Raw genomic sequence first — 27853 nt, forward strand, 5'->3', positions numbered from 1 at the left:
ATAAAAATTAAATTGTAAATTCTATCCTACATCAATTACTTATATGATATTATGAACGTCTAAATCTATGGTTTGTTTCCTTCTTAAAAAAAAAAAAAAAACTATGGTTTGTTAGTGTTGGACTTGGATTATTTGCCTCAAACCATTCTCATATTAATATATTTTTTCTCAATTTTAGGTGAGAGCAATAAGAAGAGTAGGGTTTAGTACGAGGGAAACCTTAACATCCAAATTATACGTGTATTTGTTTTTTTTTTTTGGCTGTCTAGAAAACTATCACAATAAATTGTAGGTCATGAGTTTGGTGTGGTGGCTTAGCGATAATTAAGAATATCGCAAAAAACTTTGATATAATATATATATATATATATATAATTTTTGAGTGAAGTTGATTTTCATCTGGAGATATGAACAACACAAGTTTGAGATAAGATTGGGTCGCATATTTTTAACTATCACCTCAAATAAAAGTGACCTTTGGGAACCTTGTTGCATCTTTGAGTGCAGTAATATGTTACATCAAGTTGATTAACATGTTACATCTTCCCAATTTTCAATAGACTTACAGAAATATTAACTTTTTCTTTATGTAAGGCCACCATCACACGGCAACTAGGTGGTCCATTGCACTAATGAATGCTTACATGTAAAAAAAATATCCATGTATAATGATGTAATTGCACTAGCCCTGAATCTTGTCTATAAAAGAAATTCACTCCTAGTTTCAAAATTATCAGAGTGCTAAGGAAGTTTTTGAAGATACTAATATGGGGTCATCCATGTGTCTCTTGATATCTATGCGCTTGCTCTTCTTCTTGTCGTTTTTTCATTATCTAAATAGTTGTTCCTCTTTATCCACTCAGCCAGCGTGTAAAGATTTTGAGAGTTCTGCCTTGTTGCAATTCAAGCAAAGCTTTAAAATTAATGTGAGTGCTTCTTCTGATCCTTTTGCTTATCCAAAGATTTCATCGTGGAACTCTGGAGAAAGGAATGATTGCTGTTCATGGGATGGTGTCCTATGTGATAGAGGTACAGGTTACGTGATTGGCCTTGACCTCAGTAGCAGTCAACTGTATGGCTCCTTCAACTCTAGCAGCAGCCTTTTCCACCTTGTGCGCCTTCAAAAGCTCAATCTCGCTGGTAATCACTTCAATTATTCTCAAATTCCCCCAAGCATCAGGTACCTCTCAAACTTAACATATCTCAACCTCTCTATGTCTGCCTTCAGTGGTCAAATTCCACCAGAAATCCTTGAGCTCTCCAACTTGGTTTCCCTTGATCTCTCATTCAATCCATTGAAACTCCAAAAACCCGGCCTAAAAAGTGTTGTTGAAAACTTTACCAGCCTCAAACTTCTTTATCTCAGTAGGGTGAACTTATCTTCCCCAGTACCTCACATCTTGGCCAACTTGTCTTCTTTAAAATCTCTTGACCTGAGCAGCTGCGGATTATATGGTGAATTCCCTGTAGAGATTTTCAAGTTACAGAATCTTCAATTCCTCATTGTGCAAGACAATGAAAATCTCACCGGATATCTACCAGAATTCCACAGTAGCAATCCCCTTCAAATACTGAGACTTGCAAACACGGGATTCTCTGGAAAGTTACCAGATTCAATTGGAAACCTAAAGTCCTTAATTGAATTGGATATCAATACTTGCCATTTCTCTGGTTTGGTACCGACTTCACTTGGTAACCTTACCAATCTCATTGTTTTGTCTCTCTCGTCTAATAAATTTTCGGGGCAAATCCCTTTCTCATTGGCCAACCTCACACAACTCAGTCAACTAAAACTTTCCACGAATAGTTTCAGTGCACAAACGTTGTCTTGGCTTGGTAAGCAGACAAAGCTCACTCTTTTGCGCTTAGCGGAAACCAATTTATATGGTGACATTCCATCTTCTCTTAAGAACCTGACCCAACTTACCGATTTTTCAGTTGGTGGCAATCAACTAACTGGTCAAATTCCACCTTGGCTTGGAAACCTTACCCAGCTAACTGCATTGGACCTTGGGCTTAATAAATTCCATGGTTCAATTCCACAATCAATTTGTAGGCTTGCGAATCTTGAATATCTGAGTCTAGCTTCAAATAACCTCAGTGGCAGAGTGGACATGGGCTTGTTTCTAAAGCTCAAAAATCTAACTGCACTCCAGCTTTCAGGAATCCATCTATCATTCCCCATTAATTCAACATTCAACGCCAGTACTCCAAAGCTTGAGGTATTAACATTAAATGCATGTAACTTGACTGAATTCCCAACTTTTTTGCGTTCTCAGCATGAATTGAAGGTTTTGTATCTCATCAACAACAAAATTCAGGGTCAAATACCAAACTGGATATTCAACATAGGGAAACAAACTCTCTCAGTGTTGGATCTATCCTCCAACTTCCTTACAACTTTTGAGTCTGTCAACCACACTCCGCCAATTCTTCCATGGGATAGTTTACTTTATTTGGCTCTCTCTTCCAACAAGCTGCAAGGATCACTTCCAATTCCTCCACCTTCCATCACCCACTACGAGGTCTCTAACAATAAATTGACTGGAGAAATCTCACCATTATTTTGCAATCTTAGCTCAATTGTAACACTGGATCTCTCACACAACAACTTGGGGGGCATGCTTCCACAATGCTTGAGCAAATTGAGCAACTTGGTAGTATTGAATTTACAAAACAACAATTTCCGTGGAATACTTCCTGGAATATACATGGAAGAAAGTAGATTGAGAGCGATTGGTGTAAGTTATAATCAATTAGAAGGGCAAGTACCAAGATCATTGTCCAATTGCACAATGCTGGAGATTCTTCTTCTTGGTAACAATCGATTTTCTGACATTTTTCCCTCTTGGTTGGGGAATCTTTCAAGGTTGAGGGTTCTAAGTTTGCAATCTAATGGGTTCCATAGTGCAATTGGGAAACCTGAAAGCAGTCTTGATTTCCCCAAGTTGCAAATCATTGATGTCTCTTTCAATAACTTTACAGGTAAGTTACCATATGAGCACTTCCAAAGTTGGACCTCCATGAAAGTTGCCAACTCGACATTTGACAAGGATAATGCTTATATGAATGGAGACACAAGCACCCCAACACCTTATTTCGATTTTGAAAATTATTTTTATTACAACTTGGAATTGACAAACAAAGGCATCAAGACACTATATCAAAAGATCCAAGATCATCTTGTAGCTATTGACCTCTCAAGCAATAAATTTGATGGAGAAATTTCAGAACTCATTGGAAATTTAAAGGGGCTTCATTTGCTCAACATATCCAACAACATTCTCACTGGTCCTATCCCACATTCCTTAGAGAACTTAAGGGAGCTTGAATCTTTGGACCTTTCTCAAAATAGGCTATCAGGAGAGATTCCTCAGCAATTATTGCAACTCACATTCCTTGCATTCTTCAATGCCTCAAATAACCATCTTACGGGGCCTATTCCACAAGGTAAACAATTCTCTACCTTTGAAAATGATTCATATTTGGGAAACACAGGTTTGTGTGGTGTGCCTTTGACTAAGAAATGCAAAATTTCTGAGACATTGACACAACCACCACCGAATTCCAAACAAGGTGAAGGGTCAAATTTTCCAAGTAAATCAGATTGGGTAGTTATAATGATGGGATATGGGAGTGGGTTAATAATTGGGTTTGTTATTGGGAATAACCTGACCATAAGAAAGTTGGAGAGGTTTCTCAAGAATTTTGGAAGAAAGCAGTAGAAGTGAAAGAAGAAAGGTGGAAAATGAAGCAACGCAGTAGCTGGATTTGATTAACCAAGATTTTCTTCAGAGATTTCCGTCCATGAAGTTCTTTTTTTCAACAGATACATATCTATGAAAATCTACCATGTCTGTAATGTATTACGGTCTTAGATATTTTGTCATTGCACTGTCTTTAATTTTTCTTTTGAACTTTCTTTCCTGCTATGGTGGTATTGAAATATCGCATGTTTGATACATGATATCGTATATGTATGAAGGTTTGCAACTCTTATTAAAAAAATTATATATAATAAATAAATAAATTATTATTTATCTATACTATTATTTAAAGGGCTTCTCTTGTTTGGATTTTTCATTTTTAGTTCAAAAATGTCCCTACACTCTTATGTTTAAGTAAAGACAAAACTAAAAGGTAATTCAGTAAAAATGTAACTCTAACTCTCATTAAAATATTTCCTAAAAAATAGGACCACTCTCATATTAATTTTCAAATTGATTTATTCACTTATAAATTAGATTTTCAAAATAAAAATCATATATATAAAACACAGTTTTTTTTCTACAAAATAGGATTACTAAAAAAAAAAAAAAAAAAAAAAAAAAAAAAAAAAAACCTCTTTAGGCACTGTAGCTACAGTGCCAGTTTAATAAACCAAAAGCACTGTAGCTCCAGTGCTATCCATCAATAATAACTTACCTATAATTTGTTGTGAAATTAATGTTAAAATATTGTGGATTTAGCATTTTTTTTATTTGATATNTTTTTTTTTTTTTTTTTGAAGATGCATAGTATGCTTCTGCTCCAACATACCATAATTCCTTTAGTTCTTCTACTAAGGGTTGTGAGTACATATCTATAGCTATCCCTGGTAAGGTAGGACTAGGAATAACTAGTGATAGAATCAAAGATGGTCGTTTCATGCACAGTTAAGATGGGAGAATGTAGGGGATTAACATGACAGGCCATGTATTGTGAGTAGTACTCATAATTCCGAAGGGGTTGAACCCATCTGTAGTTAATCCAACTATGATATTACGAGGCTCAAACAAGAACTCTAAATACTTGGTGTCAAATATTTTCCATGCATCTGAGTCAGCAGGATGCCGCATTACCCCGTCATCAGTATGACCATTAACATGCTGTTTCATAGAACTAGCCAGTTCGGGTGACAGAAAGAGTCGATGTAGTCTTGGCTTTAAAGGGAACCACTGTAGGATCTTTGCAGCTTTCTTCTTTCCTTATTGGATGAAGAATTATTATCCGTAATAGATGTCTCATTTATTTTCCACCTCGAAGTGGCATAACAAGGACATGCCTTGAGGTTAACATTTTCCTTCCAAAATAGCATGCAGTCATTGGAACAAGCATGAATCTTCTCATAACCCAAACTCAAATCTCGAATTATCTTCTTAGCCTCATAATACTCTTTTGGCAACTTATCATTTGAAGGAAGTAAATCTTTCAAAATTTGAAGCAATAGTAAATGACTTGTTGGTCCAACCACAAAAAGTCTTCAACTAAAATAACACAACAATGGCTGAGAATATGCTAAATTTTGTAAAACCATCATATAAAGGTTTGTCTACATCATCTATCATATTGTAAAAAAAATTTGCATCATCATTCGGACCTTTAGTCGATTGTTGCACATTTTGACCTTGTTCCATTGGTTTGGGTGTCATTTCATGCGTGGGGCACAAATTGTGCAACATCCCATAGAAGTCACCGTATTAATTTAGGGTTTCTTGCATATGAGTACTCCCACATTCGATAGCCGTTGGTGCAACCACTGATTCCCCATGAAATTTCTAATGTTTGTAATTTTTAAGAATCCCTCGAGTCCAACAATGATCACGTGCCACATTTGGCGGTAATAATTTCATATTCATACATTTGTTACAAGAACATAAGATCTTCCCATCACGTGCAATTAGAGATGCAAATTCCACGAATTTGACTACACCTTGAACATATTCCATTGAATTCCTCCTCTTATCTATCCAACTTTTATCCATTGCTATACAATATTTACGGAGTTTGACCTACAACAACATTTGGTATTACGGAGCTAATAATTATTATAATTAGATTCCTATGTGATTGGTTAAGAACAAACATACCCAAGTATGCTTAAATTTTCTTAGAACATATAACACTAATTCAATGGTAACTTATGTTTTAAATTTTGTAAAACATATAACACTAATTCAAGCATAACTTAGTGTGATAAGTTCTAAAAAATTGAAGCATATGATTCAGTCTAACGGCTTACGTCCACGGAAGAAATATTAATCATACATCAACTATGATTAACAAACTTCTAGTACAAGTAGGAGACCTGGCTTGCACAAAAAGTAGGATTAGAGTTGGATCTATTAAGTTAATATATCTCTAACGAAAAATGATATAAAGGAGATGCATTATCATGTTAGTTTATGAATATTTTTTAACAAAATTGATAGTAATTTAAACATTTTATTTTCCATTGAGTGTTCAAATAGCGTGTAAAACACTATGAACGTTTAGACCCCCAATTATGAAATTATCAATTCAAGCTTAATGTCAAACAATATATGTGCAGAAAATGAACACAAGCTAATGACAGAATTGATAAACAATCTAAACCAAATAAAACCACATCCACAGCAGAAATTAAATGGCAAAGATTAAGGGAAGAGAGATGCAAACACAAGGACAACACAACGATGTGTTATCGAAGAGGAAACCAAAACCCTCGGCGAAAAACCTCTCCGCCGCCCTCCAAGCGGTCAATAATCCACTAGAAAATGTAGTTGAGATATATGAACAACAATAGACCTTCAAAGCCTAATCTACCTAGTGTACCTAAGCCCTCCAAGTTTCTTACTCCAATGAGGTTACAATAACTATTGGTCCCTTCCTAACTGCTTCTCAAAGCACTAAATAGCCTTCTCACATATATGGGTATGGTGAGAAAATGATTTGGGTAATGAACCTCTCAAGAATGTAACAATGGAGAGGGTAAGAGTAGAGGAATTTGAAGAGTCTCTATGAAAAGATTGTGGATGAGTCAATCTTGTGTATTTTTTTTTTCTAAGGTTTCTCTCTCAAAATTCTCTTTGGAAGCTCTCTACATTTTGTGGGTATAAGGGATATTTATACTAGGGTGAGAAAGGAATGCGAAGAGTCAGTTTTTCCAAAACAAAGCTGGCTGGCGATTTGGCCTCGCGACTTGACTGAGTCGCGAGTTCAAGCTGCGAGCTAACAGAATGGCCAGTCTGGACTTTTTGTCCTGTAGTGCAACAGCTAGCATGATGGTTTAGCTTCTCTGCATGCTACACTCGTGTGTGTATCATCTGGCAGCTTGCTAGTCGCGAGCCACCTGCGAGATCCAGTCACGAGTCCCTGCTTCACTGCACACTCTTGAGCATTTCTTCACACTCTCTCACACACTACCCGTACATGATTCCCACCTAAATACAGGGTTTCTAAGTGCTAAATTACAAGCAAATTGGCACGGAATAAAGCCAACAAGATGGTTGATTAAATTCAACTTTACATCCACGCTTTTAAGGTCATGTTTCAGTACAAGACAAGTAGCCAATGTCCAAAACTCTTTTCCTATATTTTAGGCCTTCCCAATATGCATTCTGTTTGTCAAAGTATCTGTTAGATGACAAAGAAAGAAGAAACAAAAAGGTGAAAAGTTATAGAGGTAGGGTTCTAAGATAATCTAGATTATTAGAGATAACAAAAGAAGCTATATAACTTGGAATCTTATTATTATGAGACTTAATGCTTGTGGTAAAGCAAATTTATAGTAAAGAAAAAGGCTTAATTATAGCACCATATATAATAAATAAATTATCAGGCCAAAACATAATTACCCAACAATGTCTAAATAAGGGAGCCATGTTGTTTGCTTTATGTTTTACGCAGTGTCATAAAAAATAAAAAAATAAAAAATGAAGAAGAAGAAGAAGTAAATGGTTCAACCAAGTAATTCAATGATACCTAATAAATGACAAAAAGTGGGTATGTTTTGAGAAGGAAAGTACTTCAACCACACTTGGTTGTTCTCGTCTAACTCAATGAAAAAACGTTCTTCCTCAGCCTGCAATCCACCAAATTTCCACAATGCCTATAAGTGTTAGCAAGGGATCATCAAGTTCAAGTAGGTTTAACACAACAAAAATTTATAGAAGTGTTAAAAAAGGTGAAAAATCACATGCAAGAATTTAAAACAGAGACTTTATTCAAGAAAAGAAAAAAAAAATCTCAGGACTTTAAAAAATGAAAATAAAAATAAAAATTGACCAGCTCTTAGGATATGCCATGTGGTACGAATAGAAAAACTCCCACATATAATAGATCAACTACAGCATGTTACTTCTTTAGAATGTCCAGATAATGCAAAGACAATGGAAGTTATGGATATTTGGACAAAACTATCACATTGAAAAGCAACACTCCAATGTAGAAGCAAATAATATATGTGTAAAAAATCTACATACTTAAAATATGGCATCCTGTTCCCCCCTCCCCCCCCCCCCCCCCCCCCCCTCATCAACAAGCAAACTTTCTGAGTATAATGCTAATACACTGCAATGCAATTGATTATCCAGTGCCAGCTCAATATGCTAAACAACTGAGGCGATCGCTTAAGGCCCCTCAGCAAAAAGAGGCCCCAAATTTCAACCAATCAAAAATTTTTAAGTCTCAAAATGTTAGATGATAAAATAATGTCAATAATGACCCAAATAAAACCAATAAAAACCAAAATTTGCTAACTCAATTGTTGTGAAAAATGTTGAATATCGTAACATTATTTCTACCCAATAGGATCTATTTCTCGAAAATATTAATTAAGCCCAAAATTTTAACCAATAAATAAAAAATAAATTTTTTATCAAAGAAAAAACTAGAAAAAATAAATTTTTCGTTAGATGTGTAACCTTTTCACCTTCTCCATGGGTGTTTTTTAGTGTAGAATTCATTAACTCCCACATAGGGAAGCTAAAAAAACACACTCTCTCTCTTAACCAAACAACTAATCTCTCTCAACAAAACAAATAAAATTTAAAGACAAAAATTACATACATATTCAATCTCAAACCTCAATTTTTCTTGTATGAATTGCTGGAAATTTTGCCCCACTCTCTATTTAAAGCATAAAAAAGAAATTGTTTTGAAGTTGTAGCTACTGCGCTTCAGACCTTCTTCTCCTCATTTGAGTCTGATCCTCAGGTTTGTTACTTCTCTAGATTGTTTCTTTCCTGAACTTTCTCATAATTCAAGCTATCTTGTTTTACTTTCTCTTTATTTTATTCTTGGTAATTACTTTAAATTCTGACATAGCACATAGGTAAACTCATTTTCATGGGACGTGGAGTAGCAAAGGACCATAAATTTATTTTATTTTATTATTTTTAGTAATTATGGAACTACGTCTGTACTTATCTCTTGGGGTTTTAATTTTTTAAATAAATTTCACCTTCAATTTTTTTTTTTTTTTGGTTGAGAATTTCGTTGATTCGTTATAAAAAAAAATTTACTTGTATACTCTTATATGGGTCCACATTAACACTTGTTGTTATATTGTTAACAAATAAAACTATTTTTGTGAGGAAAAAAAAATCTACGATTAAAAAATTTTAATATTTAAATTTTTTTTTTTAAAAAGGCCCCACTCAAAATTGTTGTCTTAGGCCCCAAAACACATTAAGCCGGCCCTGTGATCATCATCGAACATTTATCAAACACTACACCATCTGATGCTTCTGGTGGCACCTCAATTTCAGCAAGAAATATTATCATTACATCAGCTGAAATATTGCACATATGCTCAAACATTAGAAGGGTAAAGAATTCATCAATGGATAAGCTTGGAAAACTGTGTTAAGCCTAGCCTCAACCATGGAAAAAGTATGAACCTTCACAATCATATATAAGAAACTGGGACTAGCAAAATTTCATTGCCAATCTTGTTCATAATGATCAAACTAGGAAAGAAATAAGTATCAGAATTAACAGCAGACTTTCAGAAGGATCATTGCACTAGAAGTACACGCATTTCATTTCTTTTATTTTTTATCTTAAAAAAAAAAAACACTTTTTTTTTTCAACTTGCTAGATCACAAACTATACAAAAAGGCACCAATTTTATAAGCTGAAGCAAAGCTAAAACTTTTCAATATCAAAATTCATCAATCCCAATGATAAGGTATGTCCAATTACCTTGTCACCCAATCTACTTGCAATATATAACATCATATACATAATGCATCCCATATTACAAAACTACCAACAAGTCTAATTATATAATTTATAAAAATCTATACATGCCAACAAGAACAAACTTAAATGATAATTTCTTCTCTTGTAAGAGAAATATACCAATAATTATCTTATTATGCATCAGATATATACATCTTCCCTCTCACATTGTGTGGACACCAAAGCACTTACATTCTTTTGTGTGTGTATATGTATAGCCAAAAAATAAAAAAAGGAACACAAGCCCAAGAATAAGCTAAGTATAAGCTAATCACATATATAGTTCATTTTTTGTTTGTGGGTAAGTAAGTATAAGCTAAGTATATATGGTAGAACACTTTATTTGCATAAAATCTTTCTGGGTTTTACTGCCCCTCCTCAAATACATTTTTCAAAGGATTTTACTCCATTCCAAAATTAATTTTAAAAGAACATGACAGTTTATACACTTTTGAATTGCCACTATAGGGAATGAGGTTTTTTTTTTTTTTATACCCAGCTATAGCGGCGGTTTTGAATTGCCACTATAGGTAAATTCCATTTTTTTTAAAGGGTCAGGCCTACTGTGGCAGCTTCTGCCGCTATAGGTCCTTTTTTTTTTTTTTTTGGTTATAAACTTTCTGACCAAACCTATAGCCACGATTAAAATCACTTTAAAATGTGGTTGTAGACTTAACCTATAGTTGCGTTTTAAAAACTCAGCTATAAGTAAGCTAAAGCCGCGTTTTTTTAGATGCGAGTATAGGTCCTCTCTTTAAATAAATTATTCAGCAAAACCTATAGCCACATTTTTAAACATGGAAAGAAAGCACTTATAAATGCGGCTATAGACTTAACCTGTAGCCAGGTTTTAAAAACGCGGCTATAGGTCAGAGTTTAAGCTATGTTTCTTAAAAATGTGGCTAGAGCCTGTGTTTTTTTGTAGTGAACCCCCTATTGCTGGATCAAACTATAGGCTAAACCTACTATTAATTTTACTGCCAAAATAAATAAATAAATAAAAATCCACCTTCTAAACTGAGAGACAGTGAATTTGATTGGTGTCATTTTTGTGATTGGAGACACGTCAATTTGTAAAACTTATATAATAAATTTTGTAGTATCCAAATCATCACTCAATAAAGGGTTTTCAATTATTTAAACTAGCATTTAACCCGCACAATGCGCGGGAAACATTTTACACATTTAAAATACCATCAATTTAACATAACAATATAATAAATACAACAGTTAATATGTTTATTAAAGGCTTTATTTTAATAATGCCAATCAACTCAAAAAACAAAAATGACAATTGTGGGATATAGAGTTAGGTTCAATAACATTGTCAAAAGTCCAAAATTCCCCAAAAAACATTTAGTGAGCTAAGCCATATTCTAGCCTTGATGAACTGTAAGTGCCAGCTCTGTTTCACTTGGATGAATTGGGCCATCATCATTCACCTGCAAAAACTATAGCACAATAGCACTTGGAAAATAAAATGACGACAAATACATATCTTCTCATATGCATTATTCTTATTTTGTCCATCTTGAACCTGCCAACTACAAAGGTATAAACTATAAGAAAAAAATGGATTCTTTGATGTGCTAAATGGATGATTGTTGTCCAACCAAAGGCAATAGCATAATGAAGACCTATTTAAATGTAACCTCTGAAATGATAGAAGCAAATACAATTTTTTGAGCTCCACGTTTCAAAAATTGTTTTCTTTAGTAGAAGTGCACTTCTATTCATAATCCACTCAAACTATTTTTGCTAATCTATAACAATCACGAAAACTAAGGAGAACATATTCAATAATAATATAAGGTAAAATTCCAATGTATAAATACAAAGAAACAATATTTCAATATCTATTGGAAGAAACACTAAATTAAATCTATGAAAAGTTGAAAACCACAAAACAACCTGAAACAAAATTGGAAAAGAAAAATAAATTCATATTTTTTCCCTGCCAAGTTACACTTTGCTCAATCTTTCGTAGTCTAAATTCTAAGAATGCATCTTATAATCCTAACCACCAAATCTCCTCCATGGAAGTTTCAAGCATTTAATGGTCATAGGCACTATAGTTTCAAATGGTTTTCTTTTTTTGATAAGTTGTAATTCAAATGGTTCTTTAGAAATTTTTTACTAAACTAATGTCCAAAGTTGAAGCACATACATGCAGGAGGAATTGCATCTAAAATCTCATCTCTAACAAATTTAAACACATCAAGTAGTTTGGATATTTTCTGTTTTCTTAACCTTTTACATAAGCGAACAGAGGTAAAATTCCTTCTTTTCACCAAGTATAGACATTTCCTTCACTTCAAATGGACTATTATTTCTGGATTAATTGCTTGGTTCTTTTTTTTTTTTAGGCAGGGAAAAAACTTCTTAGTGTATGAACGATTCAACATAGTTCTCCAAATTTACCTAAGGCACTATACACATACCATGCCCTCTATTCTTTAGTTTATTTCTTTCTTTTTGACCCTTTCCCCCAAAAAAATAAAAAAATTTAGAATGCATAGTAGAAAGCAACAATACCTGAATCACCTTCTAAAATATAAGCCTTTTTCTGTTCTTCATGAGCAAAATTCCAAAAACGTAAAATAACTACCAGAAATAATAATCTCAGACCATAACATCAATAGAAAGAGGGTAAACCCATAACTATACAGTCTACACTTTCAGATTTTAAACCATCCAAGTTGAAATTTGACATATTCATGTATTATTAAGTTTCATACTTGACAGGGAAAACTCAGCAAATCTAAATTTCAACAAAAAGTGAAAGGGTAAGAAGGTTTTTTAAAATGGCAGGAAATAATCATAAAACCATATCAAATAAATAATCCCTTGATATGAAGTAACAGTTTTTTAAAAAAATATTTGCTATTTCTTTGTTTGCTCCTACTTCCAATTTCACTTTGAAAAAAATTGTCAATAAATCTACACTCTAAGCTTGGGCTATACTCCCAATGCTATCAAAAAAAAAAAAAAGTAGAGATGTTAATTTGAGACCAAACTATCCAAATTAAAATACTAAACCTATCTATATTTCAATAGGGGTGAAAGAAGAATCCTAGACATGGTAAAGGGAAAAAAAATTTAGCATCTGATTTAAGAGTCAAAAAGTACATATTTAATAATCTTATTAAACTTTTTTTGTTCAACGTTTTTTTAATCAAACATTAACAAATGATAAAGAGACAAATTTAAATAAAAGTAAAAAAGGGGAAATTAAGTTGTCCTGACCTTTCAACTCAATCCAGGAGCTTTTCTTGAATAGTTACCAACAGTCTTATAAGCCAGAGCAGAGATGATAAATCTACATTAGCACGTGAGTAAAAAAATGTCATTGAAAATACAAAATTACTGACAAACGGCAATGTAAATGAAGCTCTAAAACCTGAGATCCTATAAAATATGTGTTGCATGCTAGGTAATTAACTCTAATTATCTAAAAAATCCAAGGAAAAACATGGCAGGTTTACTTGAAATAAACAGCAAGAAAATTGAGCATTTGTTAAAGCCAAACTCAAGTTCAATAACGAAATAATTCTATGCTCTATTTCATATATAAGTATTCAATAAAATAGAACATGTTGGTTTTAGGTAGTCTGCTACTATCGCAACTGAATTCTTACAGCCCCCCGATCACAAACCATATGAAAGAGCTCTATTTTGAATATCGAAACTTTTATATCGAGAATCATCACTAACCGCAACTGAAATTCCCTTAAGAAAAAATGTAAGTTTTGAAGTAGACTAAAATGTAAATTTAAAAGCCTTAAAAAAAATTATTTAATTTTTAAAACATTTAAACCAAAGAAAACTCTAACAAACTGACATTTTTTTTACAAAGCAAAACCAATACAGAAAAGTTTGTAAGGAAGTTGATAACAGTGTCTAACAATCTATTGGAAAGTGTATAACAATTTGTTAGTTATTAATCTATTTATTTATTTTTCAAAAATGCAGTAGTTAACCAAAAATCTCATAATTTTATTTTTAAGAAAATTATAAATTACTGTACACTTTGAACTTTCAGATTTTAAACCATCCAAGTTGAAATTTGGCATATTCAGCAAAAAGTGAAAGGGTAAGAAGGTTTTTTAAAATGATAGAAAATAATCATACAAAACAATCCAAATAAAAGCAATTAACAAAATATGACCAAAGAACCCTAGCCAATGAAATAAAAACAAAATTCTAGAGTATAGAAATAACTAAAAATGGAGATGCTAATTCAAATAGGAAAAGCAACAGCAGAAACTTTGGATTGCAAAAACAGTATTTGAAGAAGGAAAATAATAACGCTATGCTACCTTAGGTATATGCAGAGAAGAAACGAAACATAACAAAAAGTGCAAGTACTAAAGATGTGAGAGTGAAAATTGAGAGAAGGAAGATATTTTCTTTTGTCACTATGTTTTTTACCGAATGAATACATCATTTCATCTTTGGGATGTGCTGATTGTATAGGGGTGTGGCGTTTAAGGGGTTTTTGCTTAACGCAAACAACTATTTATGACTTGGCTGATATTGTAAATCTACTCATGCACACACATACCTTGAGCATCAATGTCTAAGTTCAACTTGCAAAGTATAAACAACATTTTTGCTTTAATATTCACATAGCCAACGGTATAACCTGCAGACATATTTAAAATTTTTGAAAAAAAAAAAAAAAAAGAAGCATATGACATCAGAAAGAAATATGGTCTAACTTAGGTAAATACAAATTTATAAATTACACAATTTATGATAAGAAATTTTTTTGAATCATCAAACATTTTCCTTCATGTTTACCCTAGAAGACCATATCAAAAGGTATATTATAATTGAATAATGGTCATTAGAAGGATAGTTAGTAATATCATAGATGTTTCTACAGCAAAAAAGTAATAACCGAAGAAAATGTTCCTTCCACAGCACTTCAAAACCTTTTTGCACATAAGTAATCATAAGCTAGAGGAGCCTGTACCTCCCAAATCAAAAGAAAGGTGGAAGAGTTTCAAATTTTTTGGAAAAGTTATATTATTGACCGTTACCTTTTTGTAACTCTTCAGCCATTGTTCTTATCTGGCAGTTACAAGTTTCTTTCTTTGCACATGTTCACAAACACTTTTACCCTAGGTCTTAAACTTCCATTCGAAGTTTTATCCCGAGAATCAATATAGGCAGCATTAAAGCTTTTAATATAAGAGTAGTGAACACCTAGAATATAACAGTCTATGCAAAGTGATTCATTTTAGTTTTTTAATGGTAAACGTGGCAGAAATTTAGAGAGGTACTTTTCCTACATGTCAAAACTACCTTAATTGTAGGAAAATGCTTAAAACCAAGAGACACAAACCATGAAGTTGACTTAAACTAATGTAAGAGTATAACTATCGATTTATCAAAAAAGAAAAAAATGCAAAAGTGAGTAAGACATTTTGTCAAACACATGTTGTATACCAACTATGTTCTGCAATTAAAATGACTCACTATAAGCCAAAGTAAACTTACAGAATTGGGAATCCATAGGAAGAGTATGATTTGAGATACCTTGAAATCCCTCAAATCAATGATGAATTCATGGGCAACTGTTCCATTGACTCCTCGAAAAAGAATGGGGTAGTGGCTCTGTAATGTTCACATCATTATATTATACTAAGAAAACAATGAACCTCTATTTCATGTTGCAGAAAGCCAAATGAAATTATTTTTCAAGATCAACACATATATGCAAACATAAAACCAAAAGATGAAAAGGATGAGTTAAGAACCTCCAAACATTTTGATCATGGCTATGTATGTATATGAAATTGGCAAAATAAGTGCAAAACCTCAAGGAGTAGCAAAGATGGTACCAAGAGGTTGAGCCCTTTTTGGTGCTGGAATACCAACTGCTGGTAGCTGCAAAGGCAAGAAAAAACATTATAGCAACAGATTGATGAATGTATCTTATAGAATTGCAATCCAAAAGTTGGGAACACATTTTCTAGGATTATCAATGAAAATCTTAAAGTCAGATGCACCAAAATACCGGGGTGAATAAATATTTTTTCATGTCCAATATACTCAACATATTTGGCAGTTGTTTAAGGGTTTGCATATAGTAGTATCATTCTTCACTCAGAAAGTTAAAATTTTCAAAACAGATTTAAGATTTATTCTAGCATATTTTGACATCATGTGTGATGTGACAGGTTTCTCTTACCACAGGATGTGATGGTAGAAATGGTGCCAAATGTTCTAAATGAGAATGAAAGGACAATTTAACAACATGAATCCACCCAAAAAAATACAGAAAAATGCAAAAGTGAGTGAGTCAAACATTCTAAATGGGAATGAAAGAATAGTTTAACAACATGAATCCAACCAAAAAAACAAAACACAGAACCATCAGAGGAAGTTTCAACTTTCAATTCTATGTAAATATTCTCATTAGAATAATCCTCCATGTGCTTGATCAAACAAAAGTACTTAAATCATGATGAAATTGAAGGAAACTGCAGGTGGGCTGGGTTGTTGCTATAGCTTCCACTATTCTTTCAATCGCTCAGCCAACTCGGTTATGAATACGTCATTTTTTTTTAAAAAATAGGGAAAACTTAAAAAGTTCAAGCATCAATTCACACCAACGTAGCAAAAATAACATAACATGATGTCTCCAATTTATTTATTTTTTGATAAGTAACATTGTGTCTCCAATTTATTATAGGCAACTGAACACCAATCGGTCAAGGGGGAAAATCCTAAAAATAAATTAAAAAAGCTGAGAGAGAAAGCCTAGGTAGAATTTGATCTTCTAAAAATCAGAGAGGAAAACATATTAGGAATTGAAATCTACAATTGCAGCAAAACCCTAATTAGAAACCCCCAAATCCCAAAATTAATAACAAATAAATAAGTATCTATTGGGTTTTGTTTTCAGTGGTGGGGAAGCCGATGGTTCTAGAAATTCTCTTTTAAGCTATCGGGTTACGGTTCTAACGAACTCTGTTCTCTTTTCCCTTTCCTTTTGATTGCAATTTACTGATTTAAGCGGTTTGTTTTCCTTTATACTGAAGGCTATGAAAAGGTGTTTTAACCCTGTGAAACAAATCAAAAGGTGTTTTCCAAATCAAAACCCCAGGAAAAAAAAAAAAAAACTATGAACGCAGATATTAGAGAATAGGGAAAGGCTTAGTGATATTTAAAAAAAAAAAATGGAAAAATTGAGAAAACAAACATTTTAATGGAGAACCCAAAAGCCCGAAACAAAAAGGAATCAAAACCAAAATCAAATCTAAACCTATCCAACAAAAAAACTCAATAAAAAGTAATATTTCATACCCAAATCTAAAATAATGGAGAAAAAATGTACCGGAACTAGTTCCCGAAATTATCGATCTATCTTTCGATCTCTGTTCTTCTGCAGTTTACGAAATCTCTTTGTATCTCTCTGTTCTTTTGTGTTTTTTCTCTTTCACCAAATCGTCTACCTTTATGGTCTAGGTTTTGGACGATGAAGAAGGGGTTTGGCCGTGGAGTGTGTTTTGGAAGATGGAGAAGTGGAACAGAGAAGGGAAATTGGATAAAATAGAATAAAAATCAGAATTTCTGTTCTCTCTTTCTCTGTATAGGACAAAAGCCTTTTGAACGTAATTTACAAATATATTAAGCGGTTTGTTTTGTTTTTATACGGGAGGCTCTCATAAGGTGTTTTGAGCGGAGTGAAACGTTCTAATTTACCGCTTTTTAATTTATACGTGTCAGCATTTTAAGGGGTCTTTTTGCCTTACGTGTCAACATCTGGTAAAAGCTTTTGCTATTATATATAGTATTAGATTTTACTCACTTCATTTTTAATGGTAATTTTCATATTACAACTTTCAATAAACTCCTATATCAAATCATGAATAATCACATATTAATGCGTAATTATAGTAAACTCTTGCATGGGAGGCACAAAATACATTGGCACTGGCAACTTTGATGGAAGCTTAGGCAAGGGAGCTTCAAAATTCAGCACATTTAGCAGTTGCCTTATAGTGGGCCTTATAGTGGTATTAGGATGGCAACACCATAAACCAACAACTATCAAGCACTCTATTTGCCGCTCATCAAATTGGATATTCAATCCTTTATCGGCAACTTCAAGTGGTTGACCTTTTCCATAATGGTCCCACACCCATTCTACCAACTTTATCTTGCTAGGTTCTTCCTATGGCTCGAATGGCTTTCTTCCACGTAAAATTTCAACGGAAATCACCCCAAAACTATAGACATTAGATTCCCTAGAAGCCTTACCAGTGGTAACACACTTAGGGGCTAGGTAGCCCATGGTGCCTGCCAAAACAGTTGTTTGTGAGCCTAGCTCATGGTCTACAAGCCTTGCAAGACCGAAATCACCAAGCTTGGCATTGAAGTTTGAATCCAACATGATATTGCTCGGCTTTAAATCTCTATGCACTGTACATTGTGGAATGCCCCAAACCCCAAAGGGTTCAAAGTGAAACCTCGGAAATGTGTTGAAAACACAAGAGCAATTTAGACCCCCAATTTAAAGTTACGGCTCGATAGTTTTTACACTAACTTAATACAAAGTGCGGAATAATGTAAATGCGAGCGGATAAGCAAATAAGCTATTCTAATCCAAAAACTAAACAACACAGCAATATAATGGAATATAAAAGAGTAGGGAAGAAGGATGCAAACACAGAAAACACCAAGACGTATTTTCGAAGAGAAAACCGAAGAACTCGGCGAAAAACCTCTCCGCCGCCCTCCAAGCGGAAATCGATCCACTAGACAATCAGTTGGGATACATGGGTTAGCAAGAGACCCTCCAAGCCTAATCTACCCGATGCACCTAAGCCCTCCAAGCTCCTACTCCAACAAGACTTCTCGGAACCGTGTCTTGTCTAGCTCTCCGGATCCCGCAACAAGCTCCATGTTACATCTGCCATTCCAGGCTTCTTTCAATGCTTCCCAGCATCACCAAAACGTCACTCTACACACTCAGAGGGTGAGGTAAGTGTTTGGACTATCAACCTCTCAATGGTATGGAAATGGAGAGGGAAGAGTTGAGGAAATACCACAAGCAAGTGTATAGAGAAAGGTGGGGATGACAATCTCTAATTCCCAATGTGTTTGGCTAGGGTTTTCTCTCTGAAGCATTCCTCAACATTTGTGGGTAATGAGGGTTTATATAGGATAGGTGCAAAATGTGTGAGTTAGTCAGTACAGGCTGGCAGAACAGCTTGTCTCGTGGGTGTCTCGCGGGAAGGCCTTATCTGCGAGATACTCGCGAGAGACAGCTGTCTCCACCTGGCCTGACTCTTCACATTCCAGTACATGCAGGGCACATGCTTCACTTCGTGGGAAGCTAGGTCACGACATACCCGCGAGAATCCTTTAGCCTCCAAATGCTTGAGTCTTCACACACTCTCTCTATCACACAGCCCTTACAACAAATCCCACAACAAATACAAGGTATGATCAATTGAAAGTAATTACAATCAAATTTCGCACGGAATAAAAGCCAACAAAATACATAGTTGTAAATAACAACTTTACACAAAGTATGAGAAAGCCGTCTCAAAGTACTTGTAGATTTTTTTCTTTTTTACAATCCAATCCACATAAATCATATCAAGTACTAACATCAAGAATTATCATAATAATTTCATTGAATTACTCTCAAAATAAGTCAGAACTCTAAGCAGTAATTACAAAGACCATTGGCCATAAAAGAATAGAGGTCTGAATAAATAATTACATAACATCAACTTGTTCCATCAGTGGGAATAAAGTCACAACCACTATAATATACAAAAGAATGAGTCAAGCCTATTCTAAGATGTACATATCTAATATCTCCATTAAAAAGGTTCAACCTCTATTAGTAGTTAGTCTAACTACTATTAGCCACCAAAAAGCTGTCTCAAAAGATTATTGCCTACTCTAAAAAATTTATTAAATAATGGAATGAGACAGGGCCCAGTAAGAAGCATAATTAATGGGGGTGGGGGAAATGCAAGTTTCAATTTCAATAATAATAATATGATATGACAAGAATGACTGAATAATGAAACACAAAGTTTCTCAAAGTAAATACCTTGAAACTATATACTATAATTTGTGAGCACCAACAATATAATTTTCAAAGCTATAATATCTAACATAAGGTAAATTATCACAAATATACCACACTACCACATAGATCGGTCAGGGGATCCACCCATTTACAACCGGCATGATATTGTCCTTTCTGGTATGTAGACTCTAGGCCCCATGGACAGCAGCCTCACCCATACCCTCAAGGTTTTTCTCTCCCCCCATAGGCAGCAGAGAGAGTGCATCAAATAGGACCTCTCTTGTATGTGGTCTCTTGGCCCCTAGGTAGCAGCCTCACCCACACACAATCAAGGAACCTCATCCCCCCATTGGCAACAGGGAAGAACACATCATCCAAAGTGAAAGGGTGCTGACCTAGATTTGATTCTGTTGTCACAAAGACTGCGGAAACCAATTCGGGTGATCATCGAAAAATCACACATGGCATGCTGTTAAAACCACATAAAGCTTACAAGTTACATATACTTTGAAACACATAGTTTATGTCTAGGTAATTTCAGAAAAACCTTAAATAATCTAACTTCCACAAAGTTTGTAAGGTTTTCAACTTCATTCTTGTCAAGAGATTTTCTATCAATTTCCCACATAACAAGACATGATAAGCATCTTTAAATTTTATAATATACAGTAAAATCCATGATTTCCTTATCAAAGATTAAATAAAAGATGCTCATTTTTTCATGTTAACAATTCATGCATTTCCCCAAATGCAATACCAAATATGATATATGCTTTTTCATATATATAATCATATATATATATATATATATTAAGGTTACGACACAATAGTTTTTAGGAAAATAGTTTCCATAGGTAGTTTCCAAAAACGTGTCTAACCCCAAAAAACAATATTTATGCAATATGGTTATTTTTTAAGAATCCCGTTAAAAAGCTACTTACCTCACAACCATAAAAAGCCTAATTCTCCAAACTCCAAGGAGATTAGCTAGAACCTAAACAATATCAAGTAAACCTATCACAATTAGCATAGAGCTTGAAATTGTATTTAGCTACAATTTAGGAATTGCCAAATAAGCACTTAATTAGGCAAGCCTAATATTTAACCTCATCAATAATAATATATTCTACTTCCAAATTTTCTCAACAAATTGTTTCACAAGGCATAAATTTATAAGGCTAACCCATTCAATATCATCTCCAACATTATGACTAGCTTCCACAAGATTTACACTACATCTTCAAGAGACCCATGAAAGCAAAATCAAAATATCCTCCAAGACAAGAAATTTAGAACTTCAACTAACTCCAAATAAACCCAATAACAATAGAAAAATTAGATTTACCAACCATCATATGTTATAACTCAAAACCCCTAAATTTCCACCACAAATAAACCTTGGATAGCCACCATTAGCACAAACCATAAACTCACTCATCAAATAATTCTACCAATACAAAACCCATACATATAAACACATAAATATCACTTGCAATGCTCATAAATCACATGGGTATCATTATTAAAGCTTAGATAAAAATAACCTCAACCAAAAGTGTAAACCCTACCAAAAAGATTAGAAACTTTTACCTCAAATAAAAGGATGTGAAGATGCTTATGGGTTTTTAAGAATTTTCCGGTGATCTTGCCGGAAAATGATGGTGAGATGGTGGTTTGGAGTGGAGTCCGGTGGGTGAGTGTGGAAGTGAGTGTGTGTGTTTAAGTAAAGAAAAAAGAAAGAAAATGAAAGGAAGAAAAGAGATGGCCGGCCAAAAGAGAGAAAAGAGATGGTGTGAAAATGAGTGGTGGGGTATTGTTGGGTTAGTTGGGGCACATGTGGTCCATTAAAAATTTGACTCTTAATGAAGGTAGAGCAAATTTTTAATGGACCACTCTTCATGAAGGTAGAGCAACGCAGAAGCTAATCCGAGTGCTATTTTATACCTTATTGGCCATGTTAGCATAATCTTTGCTCCAAATAGATGAAAATCGTGGCTTCTATTAGGCATGTACTCGTACACAATGAGCAACTCACCTTGTTCATGGCACCAACCAACGAGTTGAACCAAATTCGTATGTTTTAAACGACCAATGATTTTCACTTCTGACATGTACTCCTTCCCTTCCTTAGACCCTCTTGAGACCCTCTTAACGGCAACGTCTGCTTTGGATTAGCTTAACACACCCTTGTAAACACCTCCAAATCCACCCTCACCAAGCTTTCCTCCGTTAGCAAAGTTGTTTGTTGCATGAGCAAGTTCACGCTAGGTGAAGCTCCTCGGCCCAGTTCCTTTTTCAAATTCATCATCCATAGAGACATCATCGTGCAAATTTTCTTTTTTCCCGCCAACCCTTTTTCTCCAGCGTATGTACAAAAGTAAACACAACCCACAATTCACTGCACCCAAACCAACTCCTAAACCAACCTTAAACCACACTTTGTTTTCCTTGTTCCCATTTCCAGTGTCCAAGCTTGAGCTAAATGGCTAAGAAAGTACTTTATGTGACTCAAAGAGCCCACCTGTGGCTTGCTGAGAAACCAACACGAACCCATTTTGGTAAAACAGTACTTAAATCAACAATATATGAAAGGCTACAGTTCCCATTAAAGAATGGATCATCAGCATAAGTGAGGAACACACTCAGATTTTTGGTGGTTGCGTTATAACCTATCCATGCATTTGCTGTTTCCCCACTTTTAATGCTACTATTTCATGGTACATTTGCCTTTGAGACAATGGAATTAACATTAGTTCCTACATGGTCATCACTAGGATCCCAAGGGTTTTTGAAGCTGTCAAACTCAACTGCAACTATTTGATTTCTAGAGGCATTGATGGCGGATTCAACACTAAACAGTCCGAGAAACCCGCCAGCTGATTTCTCAGGCATCTTAGAATCAAATGGTGCAATGAAGAAGGATAGCCCATCACCAGACTTTGACATATTAATAGCATTGATTACAAAGGAGAAGTGAGTGGTGAAGTCTGTAAGTGTAAGCCTCCCTTCGGAGTTAACCCAAAGCTGTACTGCTTCATGATATGAGGCACGACCAGCACTGTAGTTGAGTGAGCCATAGTTTGTATCCTTTGTGAGTTGGAGAGCATTTGGGATTGGGTATGCCTCACCTTGGAAGGTTATGTTGACATAATCTGGCTGGAAAGTAGAGAAGTTAAAGGAAACTGACTTTGCATATAAAGGTAGCAACAAAAATAAGAACTGATTGAAAGGAGTATGGATATTTTGATGTTGAACAAGGCAGCACCAAAAGTTGGAGAGCGCCATTGTTGAATTCGTGGAAGAGAGAATGAAGGTAAGTTAAATGGCAAGACATTGGTTGTTGATAAAGCTCCGTAGTCTAGCCCACGCTGGATCTAATCCAAACTTAATGACTTGTGTCGGCCATCAATTTTCCAAGTCTCTTTAGATTAGGAAAAGTTGAAGATGGCCAATTTTCAATATAAAGCATTTGATGAAAAGCAGTATGGCAGCAGGTAAAAAGGCAATATGGAAGCATATACAGGCTGTTTGTATTTGGCGAAAAAATGCAGTGTGACATCAATCAAATTCATAATGTATTTGGCGAAAAAATTTATGACTATAATTTTTTTTTGTTACAATTATGATGAGGTAGATTGTGAGTGATGAAAAAACAAATAATTAGTCTATATAAAAGTGATAAGCAACCGGTGATCAGTTAAGTCAAAGTTGTTACAAAAAAAACTATGGTCCTAGAACCACTCATACTCAGCAGGTAGAAAAGCAATGTGGACACATACAAATTGCATGAGAACATGAAGTACATTGACGCCTTTTTTGGATTGATATCCAGTGTGTGCAATATCATTTTTAATGGCTGAGATTAATAGCACTTAAATCTCAACCTTTGGATCAAAAAAGTTTTTAATTTTTTTAACTTATACCTTTTCATTTTTTTTTTTTTTAAACGATTTTCAACCTTCCTCTCTCACATAAAAGGTAATATTGCATGATTGCACCAGATCCAAATTTGTTTTTCTCTACGAGTCATTTTACCACTAGTGCTTCGAGTCATTATCTTGAGGAAGTTTTTACTCCTCTTACAAAGAAGAAATATGGATGGTTAGATTTTAAGAATCTACTAATTTTCACTACACTATACTCTTGATCAAATAATAAAGAAAAATTATTTGGTATTCTCGAAGTATGGTGACATTATCATTTCTCTCAAATTCATTAAGTAATGAATTAAAAAAAGAAAAAGAAAAAACAACTCCTAACATATTTAGAGCAGGACTTTGTTGTCTTATCAATTACTTATTGATATGCTTATGAAACTTGTCGCTAAATCAAAATAAGGACAAAATTGCTAAATGCCCTGTTTGGGAAAACTAAGCAGCGTTTTATCCTATTTTTGAAACTAATTAGGGGAATGCCCCTCTTTTGAAAATCGATTACCTAAAAATCAAGTTAGGCTCTATAGCAGCGTTTTTAAAGAGCCTATAATGACGTTTTTAGGACCTATAGTGGCGTTTTGTAACTTAACCTATATGAAATCAAGTTATAGGAAAAAAAATTAAAAAAAAAAAAAAAAAATTGCCTATAACTCGATTTAATGAAGGTCAAGTTACAAAACGTCACTATAGGTCTTGAAAATGTCACTATAGGTCCTTAAAAACGCTACTATAGGGCTCCAAAATTTTTTTATATTTTTTATTATTTTTTTTAATAACTTGATTTTGAAAAAATCGAGTTTCGAAAAAGAGACATTTCCCTAATTAGTTTCAAAAATATGGCAAAATGCTGCTTAGTTTGCCCAAATAGGACATTTAGCAATTTTGTCCTCAAAATGAAGCCTTGACTAGTAATTTGAACTTTTAGCATCCACAAAGCTCAATACGGCCTACTATCCTTGTATTTAAAATTTAACAATGCCACCTTATTATCACATTTTAAATATACTTGATCACAATGTGCTAATATTATTTTAACACATTTTGTTACCCTTTAGCTTTGTTAATTCGATCTTATGCTTTCACATTGGATAAGCTTCATTAGTATTCGCTAAGTCCTACACTCCAACTATCCTAGCACAAAAATTTGAACTAATTGGTTTAACTTGGTCAACTATATCCGCCATGACTTTTGATTAGATTAATTATCCGACAGAAAAAACTTTTGATTAGATTAAGATGTCATCTATTAATTATGGTCAATGCATGACCCATGTCCACATGTATCCAAATGTTCCACACACCCTCCCCACAACCCCAACCCCCCCACCCCCCCTTTCTTTTTTTGAGAATGGTATATATCCAAATGTTGATTATAGATGTTTGAGCGGGACCAGTTGAGACTTAAAACTTATTTACTGTTTGGTTGGTAAGATATATATATATATTTTTTATTTATTATTATTGAAGTAAGATTTTTATTATTGAGAATGTAATATTTTTGTGAGTTTTTAAACTCTTTGACTATTTGAATTCTTTATAAATTAGATCTTAATGTTCATTGGATACTGAGAAGCTAGTTATATCCTGAGAGTTTAATGTAAAATTTATAATAAGGACGATACAATCCATGTGACCATTATAATAGGCGAGACCTCGTAAGGAATAAGGAATGGTTAACTATGGCATCTTCCACCACAATGAATATATAATATTGGTTGAGTCACACACAAGTTAAATGATCAAATTCCCTCAAAAAAAAAAAAAAAAAAAAAAAAGGTTAAATGATCAAAGGAACCGGTACAACTCAACAGCAAATCGACAGTATAGAATTATATATATATATATATATCACTACAAAATACACGGGTCTATAGCTGCGTTTTTTTTTTTAGCCGCATTTACAAAAAGGAGGCTATAGCTAACCTATAGCCGCGTTTTAGCCGTGTTTTAAAAAATGTCCTATGGCCACATTTTCAAGAGCTATAGCTGCGTTTTTAAAACACGGCTATCAGACCCTTTTTTTTTTTTTTTTTTTTGTAGTGATACATACATACATATATATATATATATTAGATTTTTTTGATAAAATAAATTATAGGATTTGAATCTATGGCATCCATTATATAACGATTTCTCTTTATCAACAGACTATAACATTAGTTGATTTTTTATGAGTCTAAATTTCATAAGGATGTGGTGTAAAACATGAGTTTTACACCATCTAATAAGAGATTGTTACATCAACATTTTATTTAAAATTCAGTATATCCTACCACACCTAATATTATCTTAATAAACTCCTAATTTTGTTGGATTTATATATGAGTATTAGAATTGATTGGGTGTGGTTGTGCTTATTCTTAAATATGTAATAAGATGATGTGGCATGTTGGGATTGGAGGGGTAAAACATGAGTTTTACATCACATCCTTATAGAATATAATCTCATTTTTTATATGAGCTAAATTAATTCAAACCTAGGTACTCAATAGCAAAAAAATTGTACCAATTAAGCTAATTTAAACTAATGAATAACTTTATAATTGCATTTATATCCATATCAAATACTATTTAATAAAAGTTAGGTACTAGAAGTCGTGGTCGTCTCAAATAGCTATACTTTCCTTTGGTAAAATACATAATTCCCCTATAATTTGTGTTGGTTTCAAATTAATCCCTTTACAAAAATTTAGTTAAAAGCATTCCATTTTTATACATTTTCAATCCACCAAAGTAATGACTTAATTTTTTTTTTTTTTTTTAAAGCCTTCAATATGATAATATAAGTCTTCCAATACACTATTCATCATATGAATATTGTCACCAAAACATTCAAAATTGTTAGGGTTTTAGAGTCCTGGTTGAGAGATTACTTAGCTAATTAGTTAATTCAATTATGCAAATGTCCAATTCAATTTATAATTGGCACATCCATATTACAAAATCTAAATGCAATAGAAATTAAATCTTGACACAACGATATGATTACAATGAGAAAACTATGACGAGGAAAACCCAATGGGTGGTTTGTAGCTCACCACCAACTAAAGAATTCACTATACATAATAGGATGGAAGTTTAAAATACAAGATATACCAATCATAATTTTGCTACCTACAATATCACAAACTAGGAAAACAAAACCAAAAAAAAAAAAAAACAAAAAAAAAAACAAAAAAAGAAAAAAAGAAAAATGCTCTAAGATATGATCAAACGAGCATAACAAAGACACACAAACATGGTTTTTGTGCTATTAGATCTAGAAAGACTTAACTAGCATGAATGAAGGCAAAACATGTCAAGTGAGCAAGTATGTGCATCAAGGCAAGGTGCATGAATGCTATGAAATGCATGATCAAGCACAACAGGGCAAAGTGTGTAAAACACACTATCAATGATCAAAACATGTTAAATATTAGTAAACATGGTAAACCCCAAAGTTTGGTACTCATCGGAGTCCAAACGGATGAAAAAAATATCATAGAGACATTATATCAAACACCTAGTGTGCACACACTATACATATATGATGAAAAATGCCTGAACATGTGAGAATCTTGCCTTAATACATGTTATTTTGCCACAAGGTGCCAACATTTTCATCAAAAACACAAATTCCCTAGTCAAGAAAACTGAAAAACTATTTTGACAAAAATTAAGGTTATGTTTGGTAACAGTTTTTATTTTCTATTTTCAAAAACTTGTTTTGGGGAATATAAAGAAAAAACAATTTTCTTGTATTTTTGAAATCAAAAACATGTTTGGTTAGTTGAAATTAAAAAGATAATTTTTTGAAGAAAAAAAAAAACTAAAATATGTTGTTACTAGGAATTAAACTCTAATGCTAACTTATTAAATGAGATAGATTCAT

General features: G+C 33.6%; 1 protein-coding gene, 2 long non-coding RNA genes and 1 pseudogene across 12 annotated transcripts; 1 reads left to right on the forward strand and 3 right to left on the reverse strand.

Moving 5' to 3' along the window:
- The first annotated feature begins 700 nt into the window (after nucleotides 1-700).
- Nucleotides 701-3964, forward strand: LOC112038473 (receptor-like protein 7). Of its 2 annotated transcripts, none has more exons than XM_065771605.1 (2): nucleotides 701-2222; nucleotides 2322-3964. In XM_065771605.1, the coding sequence occupies exons 1-2, from the start codon at nucleotides 768-770 to the stop codon at nucleotides 3723-3725; spliced, it is 2859 nt and encodes a 952-aa protein (XP_065627677.1). In that variant the 5' UTR covers nucleotides 701-767; the 3' UTR covers nucleotides 3726-3964. The 2 variants fall into 2 exon arrangements, with proteins under 2 accessions (XP_065627677.1, XP_065627676.1); XM_065771604.1 differs by having other exon boundaries at nucleotides 702-1704; nucleotides 1777-3964.
- A 7238-nt stretch (nucleotides 3965-11202) lies between these two features.
- LOC111999962 (uncharacterized) lies at nucleotides 11203-17625 on the reverse strand. Of its 9 annotated transcripts, none has more exons than XR_010628261.1 (7): nucleotides 17333-17625; nucleotides 15750-15879; nucleotides 15490-15606; nucleotides 14549-14629; nucleotides 13231-13303; nucleotides 12520-12550; nucleotides 11203-11528 (listed from the first exon to the last, which is right to left on the reverse strand). It is a non-coding gene; the product is annotated as an uncharacterized LOC111999962 (long non-coding RNA). The 9 variants fall into 9 exon arrangements; XR_010628259.1 differs by having other exon boundaries at nucleotides 12520-12555; XR_010628260.1 differs by having other exon boundaries at nucleotides 12520-12588.
- A 253-nt stretch (nucleotides 17626-17878) lies between these two features.
- On the reverse strand, nucleotides 17879-23332 carry LOC111999966 (L-type lectin-domain containing receptor kinase IX.1-like; annotated as a pseudogene).
- Nucleotides 19755-21811, reverse strand: LOC111999961 (uncharacterized). Its single transcript, XR_002881660.2, has 3 exons — nucleotides 21638-21811; nucleotides 20989-21041; nucleotides 19755-20516 (listed from the first exon to the last, which is right to left on the reverse strand). It is a non-coding gene; the product is annotated as an uncharacterized LOC111999961 (long non-coding RNA).
- Nucleotides 23333-27853: the final 4521 nt, after the last annotated feature.

This window comes from Quercus suber, unplaced genomic scaffold (assembly GCF_002906115.3).
Source record: "Quercus suber isolate HL8 unplaced genomic scaffold, Cork oak 2.0 scaffold_46, whole genome shotgun sequence".
Taxonomy (NCBI): domain Eukaryota; kingdom Viridiplantae; phylum Streptophyta; class Magnoliopsida; order Fagales; family Fagaceae; genus Quercus; species Quercus suber.

Coding starts and splice junctions, on each gene's coding strand:
- LOC112038473 (XM_065771604.1), top strand. CDS start 768: ATGGGGTCATCCATGTGTCTCTTGATATCTATGCGCTTGCTCTTCTTC. Junction 1,705..1,776: donor TTCACTTGGTAACCTTACCA/ATCTCATTGTTT, acceptor CCAACCTCACAC/AACTCAGTCAACTAAAACTT.